This window comes from Lemur catta, chromosome 20, assembly GCF_020740605.2.
Source record: "Lemur catta isolate mLemCat1 chromosome 20, mLemCat1.pri, whole genome shotgun sequence".
Classification (NCBI taxonomy): domain Eukaryota; kingdom Metazoa; phylum Chordata; class Mammalia; order Primates; family Lemuridae; genus Lemur; species Lemur catta.
Genome location: NC_059147.1, coordinates 31,560,571 through 31,578,121, shown reverse-complemented (window position 1 = coordinate 31,578,121; position 17,551 = coordinate 31,560,571). Strand labels below are relative to the sequence as shown.

At 43.6% G+C, this 17,551-nt stretch overlaps 1 protein-coding gene across 1 annotated transcript in view; it reads right to left on the bottom strand.

Annotated features, from left to right (window-relative positions):
* USP10 (ubiquitin specific peptidase 10) overlaps window positions 1-16,724 on the bottom strand; it is a 59,743-nt gene extending 43,019 nt beyond the window's left edge. The window contains exon 1 of the mRNA XM_045533712.1: window positions 16,570-16,724. Coding sequence (XP_045389668.1) covers window positions 16,570-16,683 — 114 coding nt within the window. The 5' untranslated portion in view covers window positions 16,684-16,724. The remainder of the gene's footprint in view (window positions 1-16,569) is intronic.
* Between the last annotated feature and the right edge of the window lie 827 nt (window positions 16,725-17,551).

Sequence of the window (17,551 nt, the reverse complement as noted above, 5' to 3'; positions counted from 1 at the left end):
AATACTGACCTCAGAGTGGACCCTGCACTGGAAGGAGAAGGCTACAAAGAACACCACACGGCCGACTCACAAGTAGAGTGTGGACACAAGGTTAGAAAAAAGTACTGCACCCGTGTAAATTCATGACAGTGATAACTGTTTTACTGTAGTTGTATAAGAGAATATCCCTATTTTCAGGAAATACACATTCCAGAATTTAGGAGTAAAGGGCCATGTGTATGTAAACTGCCCTCAAATCTCAAAGCGTTCAGGGGAAAAACCGTTGCTGTGTACGTGTGCACACCCATGCGTGCATGTGTCTCGGTCGGTAATACCTGCGCAAGTGCAGAGAGAGAATTCAAGCACATGCAAATGATTAAGCAAATGGGGTTAAACCTTAACAGCAGGTCCATCCAGGTCAAGGAGTACCTGGGGGTTCTCTGTACCATTATTCTTTTTATAACTTTTGTTAGTTTGAAATTATTTCCAAATAAAGAGGTTTTTTTAAAGTTAATAGTGAAAATTGTGAGATTGAGAAGAAAACCTTTACCCCTCTCCTTATGTGTGAAGTACATATTAATATATTTTAAAATCTGCTAAATGAGGGGGAGAAATTGTAGACACTTAGGTAAAATAAAGACAAAAATAATTCTGTGCCTGACTTCACAAGACTTATAATCTAGTGGAGAAGGAAATGCCACTGACCACATGAATTAGTTTTGTCCTATAATAGAGCAAGATAAAATATAGCAAAATAAAGTTAACACAAGAGAATAAAACAAGTTCATTCTTGTATTTTCAAAGCCCAGTGCAGGGCCTAAGAGACACACAGATGCATGCTGGTAAGAGTAAAAGCAGGCGCCTGACATCGTCTGGAAGCCACACTGCATTCCTGACAACTACACTGCTGTCAGTGACTTCACTGTCTAACAGCTACATCAATGCTACAAGGTAAACACTGGGAGTTCCCCTGTTTTAAGCCACTCCAGCCAGAATTAGATGAATATTGGAGTCAAAAGGAGGAACTAAAAAGCAACATCAAATGCCCCTTTTCCAAGTCCTGAAGTTCACAGGACATGCCCGTGGTCAGAACATAAAAGCCTGAGGTGGGGGGTCAGGGTTTACCTGCAAGGGCTTTAGGCATCTACATTCCCCTTTTAGGGCAGGGAAGACTGAGGCTAGAGCAACTATTCCCCCCTCCATTAGGAACAAAGCTGAACTTCCCCTCATAGCCCACCTGGCCCATCCAGGCTTTCCAAACTCCCACTGTTCACTGGTTTACTTTCTGGTCGTTTCTAAAGAGGACATGAAAAAATATATATACAGGAAACACTTCAGGAAAAGGGGGACAAGCCATAACACAGCTGGGATGGGAACAGAAGTCATCTCCCTGAAGCACAGCCTGCTGGCTCCCAGCACTTGCTTTACCTTCTGAAGGCTCCTGGAGCCCATGCAGGGGCGGGGGCTGTGGCCCTCCAGATCCCCAAGTACAGCCCCTCGACTGAATCCAAACTTCACAGAACAAATCCCTTCACTGAAAGAATCTGTTCTGTAAAATCTGGATTCAGTCAAAAGGCTGCACTGGAGGATGCACAAGGCCACACGTGCCCCCCAGGCCGCAGGCACCTGGGGAGGGGCAGAACTGGAAATGCCAGGGCTTGTGCTAAAGGGTAACAAGACGCACACTCAGAAACAGACAAATTCCTCAATCGCGTTCTGGAAAGCTGTCTCCTGTTCCCCTGCACAATCTGCAGTGCTCTGTGGATCTAAAGCAGCCGCGGCAGCACCACTTGGTGCCGCAGGAGGAAGCGAGGACCAGCGCGACAGCCCGCACTGGGGCGCTGGAGCAGCATCCCAGCCTTCTGACCTCCAAAAGCTTCCTCTCTAGAAATGCAAATAAATACGTAGGTCGTCCCCAAATTCACCTTCGAAAGGACTGATGGGAATAGGACATCAACCTCTGAGGTAAGTACATCATCAATAAACACTAAGCCTCACAGCGTCAAATGGCATAACCAAGTCCCAGCCAATACACAAGACACTGAAAAGCGCAGTCCTCGCCTCCCTCATTTCCTGATCCAAATGAGCTGAATTTGGGAGATGGGAGGAAACATTGAGAAGTAATAGACTGTGCTGAGTGATAAAAGCCTTGATTTCATCTATAAAATGAGTGTATACTGGACTAGATAACCTCCAAAGTTCTTTCCATCTCCAAAAGGATCTCTTGCGATTAAGAAACATGGGTGTGAAAATACTATCAGGCCAGATGCCGTGGCTCATGCCTGTAATCCTAGCACTCTGGGAGGCTGAGGCAAGAGGATCTCAGGAGTTCGAGACCAGCCTGAGCCCTGAGTAAAAGTGAGACCCCCATCTCTATTTAAAAAACAGGAAAACTCAGCCGGGCGTGGTGGCTCGCTGTCTGTAGTACCAGCAACTTGGAAGGCTGAGGCAGGAGGATCACCTGAGCCTAGGAGGTTGAGGTTGCTGTGAGCTAGGCTGACACCACGGCACTCTAGCCTGGGCAACAGAGTGAGACTCTGTCTCAAAACAAAAAAAAAACAAACCACACAAACAAGCAAACAAACAAAACAAATGTCCAACAAGAAGTGAAGAGACAAAGTGTAGGACATCCATATAAGGAAGTACTACTCAGCACTGAAAAGGAACTCAACACACAACATGGATGAATCTCAAAAGTTATGCCAAGTGAAAGAAACCAAATAGAAGAGTGCATTCTGCATAGCTCTGGGTCAATGAAATTCTAGAAAAGACAAACTTAGCCTGTCAGTGACAGAAGCAGATCACCAGTTGCCTGAACAAGGACAGGAAGTTTGGGGGTATTTATGGCAAAGGGGCAGGAGGGAACACTGGGCAATGGAAATGTTCTGTATCTTGATTGTGGTGGTAGTCACTACTTTGACACATTTGTCAAAACTCAAACTGCAAACTTAGAATGTGCACATTTATTATATTAAAGTATATTTTCAATAAGGTTAATTTTTTTTAAAAATTGATGCACAATCTATATAAGGTAGAAGAAGCAGCTGTTATACCATAATAACGGCTCTTGAAGACCAAGGACCACAGTTTCAATCTTTCATTTACCTAAGTAGAATTCTTCAGTACACTGTATTTATAAACATCCACTCACTGGGATTTTTAGTTTCACAGTCCTTGGTCCAAAGACTGTTACTAGTAGTACACAATGACACCTAAAATACTGTGTGTCACCTTTTTATTCTGTTGTCTGTTTGCACTGTAACTGTCAGTGCAAACTGTCAGCCTCTGTCCCATCATCAATCACCTCAGATAATTCCTGACTAGCTCAACCTTTATAACTGCCAAGATCCTCTGACCATGTACTCAAATTCCACGCTACACACAAAGACAATATTGCCAAAAACAATGAAGCAAAACTATAGTGTTTCATTAAACAGAGTGCTACATGGGCAGAAACTTCTAAGTGCCATCTGTTCGACAGGATTTTTCACTTAATGAAATATGCTGGAACCAGACCAACAACAGCTCCGCTACTGAAGACCACCTGCCAGGAAGGAAAGCACATCACTAAACCGGAGCTTCATTCCACAGGACAGCCACGAAAAAAGAAGTCTGACTACAGAAATGATTTTCTTCTAATTTGATGGCCATTGCCAATGGTCTCTTCAAATACCCTGGAAAATCTAGAGCTGCCTAATGAGAAGTACTTATGTTAGCTGGAAATACACTCCTCTCTTTCCAATTTTAAGCCTAAGTACAGAATTTCCCCCCTAATGAGTTGCTTTGGTTGTTAATGAATACCAAAGTTACTTAGAAGCATTGGTCAAAGTAGTAAAAAGCTGAAAAACTGCTATCTACTAAAAATGAAGGAATGCAAAAACGGGTACTGATAGCTAAAGATTCTGACCAAGTCCACTAAGGAAGCAATTTACTTTTACTTTCTCAACTTAACTTTCACCTGATGATCTGTTGGAAAATGCCCTCCAAAGTATAGTTTACCCGACAAAATGGTAACAGTTTGCACTCCACTCTTTAATTGTGTGTTTAAGTTTCTTATGGTTTAAATCTTTTATCATAATAGAAAAATGTTAACTCCAGACTTCAGAAAGTCCCCCTTACAGTAAATATGTGGAGCTCAGGACTTCAGCATCCCAGAAGAGAAATGTTTTCACCCAATCAGCTCCTCATACTCTATTTTCCATACAGAAGTAGAAAACCAACCCCTAGTGATACTTACCTAGCAGGGGAAGCAGGATCAGCCATGCAAGACAGTGCAGGACAAAGGCCTAAGACAACAGTCCCCAACCCTGGTGACAACTTACAATCATGGCATCCTCAGGCCACACAGGCAACAATTCTGGGTTCAGTGCTCTGGGGTTGAGTCCAGGCCTCATTCGGCATGTTATATGCCTCCTGCATGATTCTGACTTACAGGCAGCACAGGCATCACCTCCTCAGAAGTGCTCCCAAACACTGTTTCTGTCAAAGCATTGTTCCCATCTCATGGTAATTCTCATCTACAAGAGCTCACAGAACTTAGCACTCAACCACCTTCCCAGGCTCATCTAACACATCCGTGTCCCCCCACTCCACCTCCACACCGAAGCCCCCCACAACACTCCACACTTCAAATGCACTTCCACTTCCACACCCTGCACGTGCCGGGTAGCTCTGCTTTGGGTACCCTTCTCTTGGGCCCACACTGGCCTGGCTAACTTTGCACATTGTAGAATTCAGTCCCAGAGGCTCAACTTTGTGAACTATTTTCCTAACAGATCTTCTGAGTTAAAGTGGGAATCTCCTGTGACAACATTTCTAACCTAACCCTGGATCTGAACAGCTCATTTATCTGGCCAACTTCCCACACTTAACTGTGGACTTCCAAATATATCAACTGTGTTATATCACTCACCAATAAATATTTATTGAGTACTTATCATGTTCTAGGACCTGGGGACATTGCCGTGAACAAAACAAAAATCCCTGCCCTCAATGAACTTACATAGGAGGGAGACAGAAAATGAAAGAAATAACTGTGTTAGGGTATTAGATACAGAGGGTATTAGAAGGTGGTAAATGCTTTGGAGAGAGGGTGGCCAGCATGAAGGAGAATGATTTCAAAAGGGTGGTGAGATGGGCCTCTGAGAAGGCGGCACGGGCACAGAGACTCACTGCCAGCAAGGGAGCAGGTCACAAGGACAGAGGGGAGGAGTGAGTCTATACAAACAAAGGGTCTTGGGCAGAGACGACTTGTTCTCCCTTATTTTTGCACCCACCATGCTTGGCACCCAGCTAAGCTCAATAACTAATGGATGAATGATGACTTTGGCTGGGCACAAAGGGTGGCAAAGGTGGGGGAAATAAAAAACAACTGCTACAAGCCACCTGAAAACTTTTCTTTCCATATTACCACTGACACACAATTGGGTTCCAAATTTGGGGGCACACTTGCGTTTGCTCTGACCAGGCCTGCAAAGATCACTGCACGCCCACTAACTGAGCATGGAAGAACTTTCCTTAGTACACAGGCCCTCACACTGAGCACTTACTAGTAACTATGGTGAAGGCGTTTTATTATATTTGCATTGGTAACTATCCTTTGATCTCAGGACTACATTTGTTGAGAAACAGCCCAAGGAATGAAACAAAATAACCTGTATGTGATGCACACATCAGTCACCTAGATTCAAGAAACTACACAACAGAAAGAAATAGAGCACTGAAAAACCTTAAAAGCAGCTGAGAGGTCACTCACACATTCTTCATGCAAAAATTATAATCAATCTGAATGCTTTAAAGCAGCCATCTCTTCTTAATCAGTTCTCATTATTAAAAAGGTATTTCTATAGAAGGCAAATCTGTCCCTCATGGTTTTGCAGGCTGTGGTCCTGAGCTTCATTCCCAGAACTAGAAACACCGAAACAAACCCACATGCAATCTTTAAATCAGTGAATGACAACCAGCTGTTCTCTGTTATTTTCTTCGACTGGTCCCTCTGTCAATTAACTCATCCACCCAACAAACACTTCAGTGCCACTGTGCTGGACAGTGGGGCTGTGGAAAAGCTAGACCACGCCGGACTCAAGCAAGTGTTCCTGACCCCCGACCAGATCAGTCAGGCGGGTCACTGCTCCCAGCTCAGACGTGTAGTGTTGGCCTCTGCATATAGCACAGCCTCCGCCAGGGAGGGCCGTCTCTTCCTTCCCCTCCTCTCAGCACAGGGCCCGCACAGGCCTCCATAAATGGCTGCCTACCTGCCAGCAGAAGGAAAGAAAGGGCATCTAGAAAATCAAAGTCCACAGGGCCCTCAAAGATTGCTGTGCACACGAAATACATGGGATTTGTTTCCTTTTTCATAGAAAAGTGATCGACAATTAACAGGGCTAACTCAAATTTATGTTTCCATCCAAAAAGCAGCAAGGGCAAAGAAACATAATGGCAATGAACTCTACTTTCCATCCTCCTTAAAAAGAAGAAGAAACAATTGTTTAACATGTTCCATGGGATGAGAGACAAACACAGCTCCGGTAACTGTATCTAAAACTAGTCATTGCTAGGATATTGCTACAGTATCATTGTGTGTAAAGTTCAAATTATATTCAACTAAGCTTCCAGTCAAAAGTGAAGAGAATGTTTAAGATTTAAAAAAAAAAAAAAAGCCTAGCTCTTTCTCACTGACTGGAACTGTAGTTACATATGAAAGAGAGAAATTGGTGCTCTTGGCACCTAACTTACAGTGCTCTGTTGTGGCATGGAAGAGCCAAGTGTTAGATAAGAAGCAAGATGGAACCAAGAGTAATATTTTAGCATCAGTTTGTGAAAAACTGGAGAGAAGAATTTCCTTAGCTGATAAATCCACAACCAGCAACAAAACAAGGGAGCAAAATTTCTGGCGGCAAACTGGCCTAATGCTGCACACGCACCCTCAGAGATTTTGATATCAACTAAGGCTTCGGGATGAATTAGAAAGTTACTTGCAACTCTCCGGAACATCGCATGGCCACAGTTACAATGAGCTGTGGCAGACTCTCTGCTGCTCCCTTACTGTTCACAAGGGTCTTATTTCAAAACATGGAGTACAGACAGTCACCAGCCAGATCACCTCTCATGGCTTGGGGGAATGCATTTGTACTTCCATTTTTTAAAAAATGTTAAAAAGTGTTCTGCAACTTATAAACCCCAACACAGGACTTGGCACACAGCTAGTGCCAGATAAATGCTTGTTGAAAAGGAATTAATCAGTTACTAATGAATTCAAACGAAACTGAATTTTTCTTTTCTTTTTTTTTTTTTTTTTTTGAGACAGGGTCTGGCTCTGTTTCCCAGGCTAGAGTGCTGTGGTGTCAGCACAGCACAGCAACCTCAAACTACTGGGCTCAAGCGATCCTCCTGCCTCAGCCTCCCAAGTAGCCGGAACTACAGGTGCAGACCACCATGCCGGGCTAATTTTTCTATAGTTTGTAGAGATCTGGTCTCACTCTTGTTCAGGCTGGTCTCAGACTCCTGGCCTCAATGATCCTCCTGCCTCGGCCTCCCACAATGCTAGTTATAGGTGTGAGCCACTTGGCCCAGCCTGAAATCTCAACTCTTAAGACCCAACATAACAGATCTTCCAAGCAGCAAATTTTCAGGTTTCTCATGTTGGGTCTATTTACTCACAACTGTTCCACAATTCCACTCAGTGCTAAAATAAGTTAACATCACGCTCAGAGTGGCACAACCCGTATTTTTGTTGTTGGTCACATCTAACCTAGACCAGAGTTGTTAAAACATTTATTCTGACCAAAGCATGATTTAGTTATTGCTATTCAGGGGAAAGTGCTCAAAAGTTAAATAGAAAGAAAAAAAGAAAACTGTACCCAGAAGCACACAGAGGCTCGGAAACTTCAGCCTGGCTGAGATAACCTGGAGAAGTTGTTACAACAGATTCAAGGACCTGCTCATAGGGATCGTTTCTCAGTATGTCTAGATGGCGCTCGGGATGCCAGGTGATTCTGACATTAGAAGAGAGTGCTCAAGGATCACAAATTTCAAAATACTATTATAATGATTCCAAATTTCTAAAATTTTGGCCAGGCTCGGTGGCTCAACCCTGGAATCCTAGCACTCTGGGAGGCTGAGGCGGGCGGATCGTTTGAGCTCAGGAGTTTGAGGTTGCCATGAGCTATGATGATGCCACTGCACTCTAGCCAGGGCAACAGAGTGAGACTGTCTCTCAAAAAAAAAAAAAAAAAAAAGAAAAAGAAAAAAGAAAAGTTAATACCAAAAATACTAAAGGAAACATTTAAAAATATTAATAGAAGTTATCTCAGAGTCAAGCAATATTATGAGTGGTATGTTTTCCTTAATATTTTCTTTATTTTCTAGGAGTATAATCAGGGGACAAATGCTTGTTTCTAAAGGTGCCGCACCCCCCCCATAAAGGGAATAATGTCCCTAAATGACCTTCCCTAACTACTCTATCCAATTATCTCTGAGGACATTCAAAGGCTATTTGCCTTGCATTGGTCTATCTCAGATGACCCCAAAAGAAATGTCCTGCTTTTTTCCCCTCAAAGTTGTGGATTAAGACGCTCGGGATACTAAGGTGGGCAGAGCAGATATTCAGATCTGGAAGAGCGCCCCAAGAATCAAAGCTCTGACAACTCTTGATGGATCCAAATCAGAGCCCTGCACAATCACCTCAACTAGCAATACTAATACAGAGTGGTGCTACCAACTTTACCGCCCCAAACCTGTGTTTTCCCAGATACCCACCTGCTTGTAAGATAAAGCTCAGTCTTTGGCTTGGGCTCTCAAGTCCTTTCCCTCTCTTCCCCAGACTCCTGTCTAAACACTTTACCCTGCACATCAGTTCAGCCACAAACCCACGTTCCCCAAACATGCCACAGACTCTGAGACTGTGGTCCTCTGCACTTTCTCCTCCACATGCCCTTGTCCTCATGCTTCTCTGCTGGGAACTCCAGCTCAAATGTCACTATTCTAGGAGAGTATCTTCCCAGCCTCCCCTGACACTCAGTCACACTCTATTCCTTTTTCAATCCATCTTACAACGAACAATCTCTTGGATCATGTGACTTGTGTCCACCTCTACTGCACTCTCCTAGTCAGAAAGTCGAAGAACTCTCCTTATGGCCACCGGGACAGTCTGGGGACTTCTTTGACACCCCCAGACTGTTCCCTTCCTTTGGGACAACTCACACATTCTTGTGATTATCTGATTAGCAAACTGTCCTCCTCACTAAACCGGAAGCTCCCTGGTGGTGCCTGTTCTGCTAATCACTCATCCTCAGCGCCTGGGGCACAGCAGCCACTCAGTAACTATTTACTCAATGAACGAACACAAATGAATGAATGAATGAATGAATGTTCCTAAGTCATTCACACTTCTGTACAGGAATTATCACCCTAAAACTGAATTCACCAACCAATTAGCCTACTTCTCTGTGAACTGCTAGAGCACAGGGACTCTCTCTCCAGCTCTATATTCCTAATGTCCAGCCACCAAAAATCTCTGAACAATCACAAAAGACAATCACACAGCCCTGCATATGTGGTTCTGAATAAAAGTGTCTAATATCCTACAAATTAATTCCAAACAAAATAGTATACTACCCATGGAAGGCCTGATTTTGCATTTTATTAGAATAGGAAGTAGTCAAATGTGGTTGTGTCTGGGAGATTGTTTTATTTTTTGCCACTGCAGTACTTTGATAAAACAAAGTGAGAGGAGGAAAAGATGGAGAAAACTTCAGGTCCATCACTCAATTCCTCATTATTCACTAGCACAGGTGACATACCCATTTCTCCTGCTAATGAAATGTTTGTCCCCTTGGTAATCTCTAGTGCAAAGGCAACAGACCAACGAGAATCTGAATCAGACCTCTTTTTAGGCCTGGCGCAGTAGAGAGGCTGAGGCGGGAGGATCACTTCAGCTCAGGAGTTCAAGATCAGTCTGAGCAAGAGTGAGACCCCATCACTACTAAAAATCGAAAAAATCAGCTGGGCATGGTGGCCCCTGGCCTGTAGTCCCAGCTACTTGGAGGCTGAGGCGGGAGGCTGAGGCAGGAGGATCGCTTAAGCCCAGGAGTCTGAGGTTGCTGTGAGCAAGGCTGATACCATTGCACTCTAACCTGGGCAACAGAGTGAGACTCTGTCTCAAAAAAAAAAGACCTCTTTTTACAATATAAAAACCAAACAGTATAGCTGTTATAAATGAAGGGTTTGAATGTCTTCAAAGTATTTTTTTTTAATTGTTTGGACAACATTACTAGGAATCTCTACAACACTTCCACATCCTCAGCATCCTAGTTCCTGATGAGCCACTTTAACTTCCAGGATATTTGCTCCATTCTCTGGGAAAATCTGGTAAAAACAAGAAACCTGACTTGAGTGGATGCTTTCAATAATTTTGAAAACAAGATTTGCTCTAAAAAGTTCAGGTGAGGGACTACCTGGTTAGAATAGACTGTATTAGGAAAACTATGGAAGAAAAAAAAGCCCTAACAGGAAAAAGCATAATACACATCAAACTGAGGATTAAGGATCAGAGGGAAAAGAAATGACTTATACTTTAAATACTTTTGTTTGCATGTTTTAAAAATAGCATGTTTTTATTTTGTAATTCAAAATAAAATCAATGAGGGCTTTTATCAAAATGCACCCCACACAAAATTTAGTAACATACTGGTAACATACGTAGTAATCAGTGACCTATTTAAGTCTTTAAACATTTATTTTGCTTATTCATTCATTCAACAAACTTTCACTGAGGAACTACTAGGGGGAAATCATGATGTGAAACATTATGCTTTCATCAGTCTCTTCCAGAAAAGGAGTTTGGCAAAGTAGAAAAAGCAAAGGATTTAGAAGTCAAAAGACCTGCTTTTAAGAACCTGATCACCATCAGCCATGTCACCTCAAGTCATCACCTCTCTGGGTCTTTCTTTACTCACCGGTGAAACGGAGGTGAAATGGTGGTGATAACAGTACAGGACAGAGTTGCCCCAAGGAGCAAGTAAGTTAAGACACTCCGTGAATCATGCAGTTTACACACTGCACAACAGTCTTCAAACGGCGACTACCACAAAGCTTAGTGCTTTGTAACAAACACGTTCCTCCTTGTTCAACGACCAGATCTACTCGGAAGGCCTACTTCAAGTCTTAAATAAATACAGAAGGTCTTAGCAGCCACCTAAGGGAAATTATTACTTAAAATATCAAGAAAAGGGGTATATGGGAAATCTCTGTGCCTTCCTCTCAATTTTGCTGTGAACCTAAAACTGCTCTTTAAAAAAAAAAAAAGTCAAAAAAAATTTTTTTAATATATCAAGAGAAGCTTTTTACACTGGGCAGGAATGTCCAAAAACTCTAGAATTAAACTCCATTTTCATATTATCTTCTATTTACCCCAACATGTCCTATCAAAAGGAAAAAGGTTGATAATTGCAGAATGAATAGGGAGAGTAGATACTGTAATGATATAAAATGAAAGTCTCTCTCAAGAGAGGCCTTACTTCACTGCTCTTCTGAGTTGAAAACTGTCTAAAATAGGAGAAAAGAAAAAGGGAAAAAAAGGAATGCCATGAAGCCTCTTGACAGTTATTAGAATATCAAATAAATTCACAAATTCATAATTGGTCCTGATGAAATTTAAATGAATGTAATAAAATTAAAATGTATTGCTTATATCCACAGCAAAAGATACTATCATGTTTATTCGAAAACAATTAAACAAGGCAGACTGTAACTCATTAAATACATAGAATCTTATATTAAATGTTTTGGGTAGTTCTAGTTCATAAGGTCCATGGCTTGCAAAATGTAATTTATAAAGAAATTTGGCTTTATTTCATGTATTTTAAAACATCAAAACAAGCATTTTTGACACATACAATAACGGTAAACTTCCATTTTTGTGGACACAAAGTTGTCCCCACCACGTCCCGCCCAGCCAGCAGATCTCAGCTAAGGACTTTTAGGATGTGTCCTGTTCACTGGACCATGCCTTTCCCACCCCAGACAGCATGTCCACAATAACGAGTCTGTAACACAACCCCCCCCCCCCATTTTGTGCAGTTTCAATGTATGTTTTTCTCTGTCTTCAGTTTCTTACAACAGGGCACACCTGATACATCTAATATCATGCAATTAGCATTTATACATACACATATTTTTTCACAGTAGCTCCAATGAGAATATAAGTCTGGAGCTGTCACAGTGACTATTGCTACTTTTAAGACTATGCAGAAAAAAAAAAAAAGTCAAGAGCATACCAGTATGTCCATACCCAATACACACAGATGAAAAGGAGCATTTCTTCCTAAAACAAGGACAAATGGGGAAACAAAAATCTACCACCATCAAAGAGAGAAAGAGAGAAGGAAGGAACAAATGAACGAACGGAGGCAGCTAGATGTAAAAATCAGGTACTGAAGACACAACAGCAGGGACACCTGCCTTTTAATTAGGAAGTACTCGTTTCAGATGCATTAGCTGGAGACTCTTGAATCACACACAGCGTATAAGCTTAGGAGACGGCCCTCAAGCTGATACCAGAAAAACTGAGAAATGATCTGAAGAATGACAACCAGTAAGGCAGCAGACACAAGCCCAAGAGTGGCCTGAGGATCCTAAGAGAAGCCGAGACTGCTGTGCAGATACTCAGTGCAGGGCACGGGGCTCACTACACACACTTTCCTCTAACAATTCTCGTGTAAGCCAGAAAGGAAAACTCAAGGAAGACAGGATTTAATCCTGACATTACCTTCTCTCCCAGCCCCAAACCTCACTTCTATCTGAATACTTTACCTACCCTATTCCAGGAGAGGACAACCAGAGCATGACATGTTTTATGAAAGGGACAGAATGGAGGCATTGGGTAAACCATCTGGTTTCTCAGGTCTTCTGACGAAAATGGGGTGGGTCATAGCCGGAGAGCTTTCGGTCAGAAAACAGCCTGCTCATGAAAAGTCTATGATCTGAAGATTCCACATCTAGGTTTATGATAAATTCTAAATTTTCTGATCCTTGAAACAAATACTATAAACACACCCCATGGGCTACCTTTATGTTTTCAACACTAGTTCTTAATCTAGCCTGTACTGACAGAAATGGTCACAAAAAGATCTTTAGGGAGATCACTTCAATACACAGTAAAACTGCAGTCCGAGCACATGTAAGTCTTTGGAAATGAACACCTACACTGCTGAAGCAGCACTAAAGTGACAAATGACAGTAATCCAATGGCCCAAGGCCAGCAAATTCCATTGCAAACAGATTTATCTGTTTTGTACAACAGTGATTCTTGCATGTGTGGCAGCAAATATAGAAATGTAACCGCCGAATTACAAATTCAAAAGCAAGCTCTTCCTACTATTTTTCATACTTTAGTATATTATCAGTAAGAAGTGTCCTCAGCAACCACGTTTAATGTGCCACTCGGAAACCCAGATCAATTAATAGGAAGTACTTTATATGTCTGAAATTTGTTAAAACACATACACACATAAAACCAAACAAAAACTTTGATTTAACTAATTCAAGTGGAGATGATACCACTTTTCTCAATTATGTAATATCATATTCTGAGTGTTGCACAAAGTAAATGTGCTACTTAGGCACGATCATTAAAAAACAATCATTAAGTTCTGTAATCCTTTTCTCCTTTAAGTTTTCCTATGTGAACCACTGTTTAAATCCTGTCAGTTTCACATAACAGAACACTGGAATGTATGTCCTAACTTTTGCTCTAAAGAGGAGTTTAGAATGTGGTGGGTCCACTTCTTACTCACTTATTATGCAAGGTAACTCCCGTACAATGAGGTCCTAACAAGGGCTCCAGAGCAGGAAGGTGAGGCCCTGGATAAAGTGCATCTGCACAGTGCATCTGTAGAAACCACTCAGGTGACCTTCAATTCACAAACTTTTAATATTCTATCTAGTCTTGGGACATGTTCAAATATTTTGCTGCTACTATGCAAAGGAAAATTGTTATCTCCAAATATCCTGTCAGCATTTCAAATAATTGTATTTATTTCAGCTGCTCACTATGTGAGACGCCAATAAAAATGTACCTCTTTCAAGAATTAACACTAATCCAGCTGTCAGTTATAAACAAATATTCAGCAATACAGTAACACTTTGCCATATGCTGTAGTTGGATCCAAGAAATTCCATCATGTTAAATGTGGGAGCCCCACTACCACAAAGTAATAGAAAGACTGGGGTGCATCTATGCAGAGGACGAGGACAGGAACCAACTGCATGACATCCAAATGGGGTGTAGGAAGCATTACTGTGGAAATTTCAATGATCACAAAAATCTCTTCAGGTATAAGGCAGAACTGGTAGCTTCAAATTAATGATCCCAAATCATTTAATTGGTTCTCTTGGTGACAACAAAATTTGCTTCAACTTACACTTCAACTATTAAAATCTAACACTTGTTTTTGTTAAAATGCTGACAGTACTAGCATTCGAAATGTTTCCAAGTTTTTCACTATTGCACTTCAATAAAGGATTGTGTTCAACCAATACTTTCCAATAACACAAAAATAGGCTATAATCTCTATAAAAACTTTTAATTGTAACCTTAACAATTCAATTTTAAAATAAGACTTTACCATTAATTTGTGGTTATTCCCAACAATAAACAAGTAATATGCATATCATGTTGCTTAGCACACGGAAAAGGATCAATATTTTCTGAATTAATGAATGAATGACCATTAAGGCTACAAGACCCATAGCAAAGGAAGAACTGGAATAATACAACTTAAAATGCTCAGACTGACTCAAGCAGGATCCAGTAATTAAATCCTGTCACATATGATTCCATTACTATTTTTTTAAATGAAAATTACGAAATATCAAACTATTTCCTTTGCTACCTTCTCCATGCTAGAACTTAAAAGCATTTAAATCATACTTTAAAAGAATAAACTCAAAGTGTTGCTAACATTTATGCTCAGCTAACTTTTGCCATTCTATTTTTCTAAAGATGAATATAAGCAATATTGGGGTATAAAACAAATACCGTGATAACGAATGTAAATGAAATTGCAATTAGGTTTACATATTATCACCACTAATTAACATTTCAATCAATTTTGCATAGCAATTGGTGCTTATTAACTAAAGGTGTGAATTACGTCTAAACATGCTTTCTTCAATTCAAAATCATAATGAACATATTACACATTAGTTCGTAATGAACCTTATACATGTTCATAGTAATTTTAACAATAAAATAAGCTAATTAGCACTTAAGTTGAAAAAAGCAAATAACAAATCTTTGAATTACAGGTTTGTAAAAATCATTCAACAACTACGTCCCTTTTTTTGTGCAAAGAACTATACTAAATACAAAAGTAAACGTACGAGAGAACAAACGGGGGAAGTTCTGATGCAAACTAAAGTACTACAAATTTAGCAAAATTGAAGCTTCCTGTAAGATCTATTTTTTAAAAAAAAAAAGGCTTTTCACGTTTTAAATTCCCCAACACGCATTAACTGCAAGTTATTAAAATCATTTTTAAAAAAGAGTTCTAATCAGATCGACTTTATCTACAAGAAGGCAACAAAAACCAATTGCTTATGAAGGATTACGATTTTACTGGCCACCAATTTTCCGAACAGCTACTTTGTTTCACTTTCCCACATTGAATACAAAAGCACACTGAGACGGTATAAAAGTGTGCAACAATTTCTAGGGATTAGATGTCAACGAATCAGCGGTCTAAAGCAACCTTGACAAATAATACCACATGCCGATTTTTATTCAGAGTAATTGCAATTTGGGGGGAGAGGGGACAGAATGGGTGGGAGAGAGGAAACAAGAGCTTAACTCTACACACACATCTCCCCCAAAGAGAAAGGTTCATTTTACTCTTTCTTTCCACTGTGGGATTATTTTAAAGGGCCCTAAGCTTTAAATACTGTTCTGACAGGGTGCGTTAGTGTGACACTGGCTGGGATGGATTCGTGCAAAAGATGTCACTCAAATGCAAGTAAAAGTACGGTCCTGGCGACTTATTTCGAGCTTTCTTTCCAACAGTAGCCTAAGGCTGCTCCTCAGTGACTTGGGTCTAAAACCAGAAAATCAGCAACCCCCGCGCCATCAATCAAGCTGAGAAGACAAGCTTTGGGGGCCCGGGGGCAACGAGGCGCCCCCAAATCTCTGAGGCACGCTCCGGGCGGAGACAGCAACCTGAGCTGCTCCGGGGGATCTGCGGCCCCGAAGGACGCTCGGGGCCCCCAGGCCGCCTGTCCCGGCCGGCGCGGCGGGGAGGGCCCCACTTCCACGCCCCGGCCCGCCCTGCGGTCCAGCCCAGGGCGGTTAACCCCTTCGGCGCCCCCCACGCCCTCCCCAAGGCAGGGCCCGGCGCGCCCGGCCCTCGGCCCGCCCGGGATGGAGGGCCCGGGGCCCGGGGGGCGCGGAGGCGGCGGGCGGCTCCGGCCTAGGCCCGGGCGGCGTGTCCCGGCGCCCTCCCCCACTCCCACACGCTCGCTCCGGGCAGGGTGCGCCCGCCCGCCCGCCCGCCGAGGGCTCGGGGCCCCTTCCGGCCGAGGGCGCGGGCCGGCGGCTACCTGCGGGCTGTGGAGGGCCATGGCGGCCCGTTTCAATGAGGCGGCGCTCCCCCGGCTCCTCACGCCGCTTCCCCCGCCGCCGCCATCTTCTCGCCCGCACATCCACACTCGCATCGGCCGCCGCGCCTGCGCACTGGCCGCGCGCCGCGGGGCGCGGGGAGGCCGGCGCGCTGCTGCGCCTGCGCGCCCGGCAGGTGGGCGTGCGCCGCGGGGCCGCCAGCCTCTCGGCCGCCGCGGGGACAGGGAGGGGGCGCTCCGGGCCCCGCGCCCCTCGGGCGGGTCGGCGGACCACCGGCCCGGGGCCTGCTGCGGGGCCGGGAGGGTAAAGTGCTGCAGATGGAGGGAAAACGCCGAAGCGCCGGCGGGCCCGGGCTTTCTCACCTGCTGAGCAGGGCCGGGGCCCACCTGGTGCCAGGCGACGGGAGCCCGCGCGTCGGGGCGGGAGCCGCAGCCGAGGTCGGCCCAGGGCCCGCGAGCGAACGTCCCGGGCCTCCCTGGGCTGGGGCCGCCCCAGTGATCGCCTGAGATGCCCGAGGAATCCCTGGTTTATGGAGATCACCTTTCCGTCCTTCCATTCGTATTTATTCATTCTTCATTCGCTGCGCAAACGTCTCTGGGCGCCAACTCCGCGCCACCCCTTTTGCCAGGCGCTGGAAACGGCAAAAACAAACGTAAAGCACGAAAGTCCAGGGAAAGTGCCCTAGGTGGGGCCTGCCAAGTGGTGAGCCCTCGGTAGGTGCTACCTGTCACACGCGTGCGTGTGCACAGGCCAGCTTTCGCATCACTGGTTCATTCATTTATTCGGGAACTAGTGGGCGTCGTACCTGGCCGCACCGTGTGCCAGCCGGCGGGTGGACCGTCCGGTCTGGCCCCTTTTCTACCTGTGTGATGTCAGGCCCCTGACTCCACTTTGCTAAGCCTCGGTTTCCTCACCTGTGAATGAGATAATAAAAAGTCTTAACCCGTAAGATGCTTGTGAGGA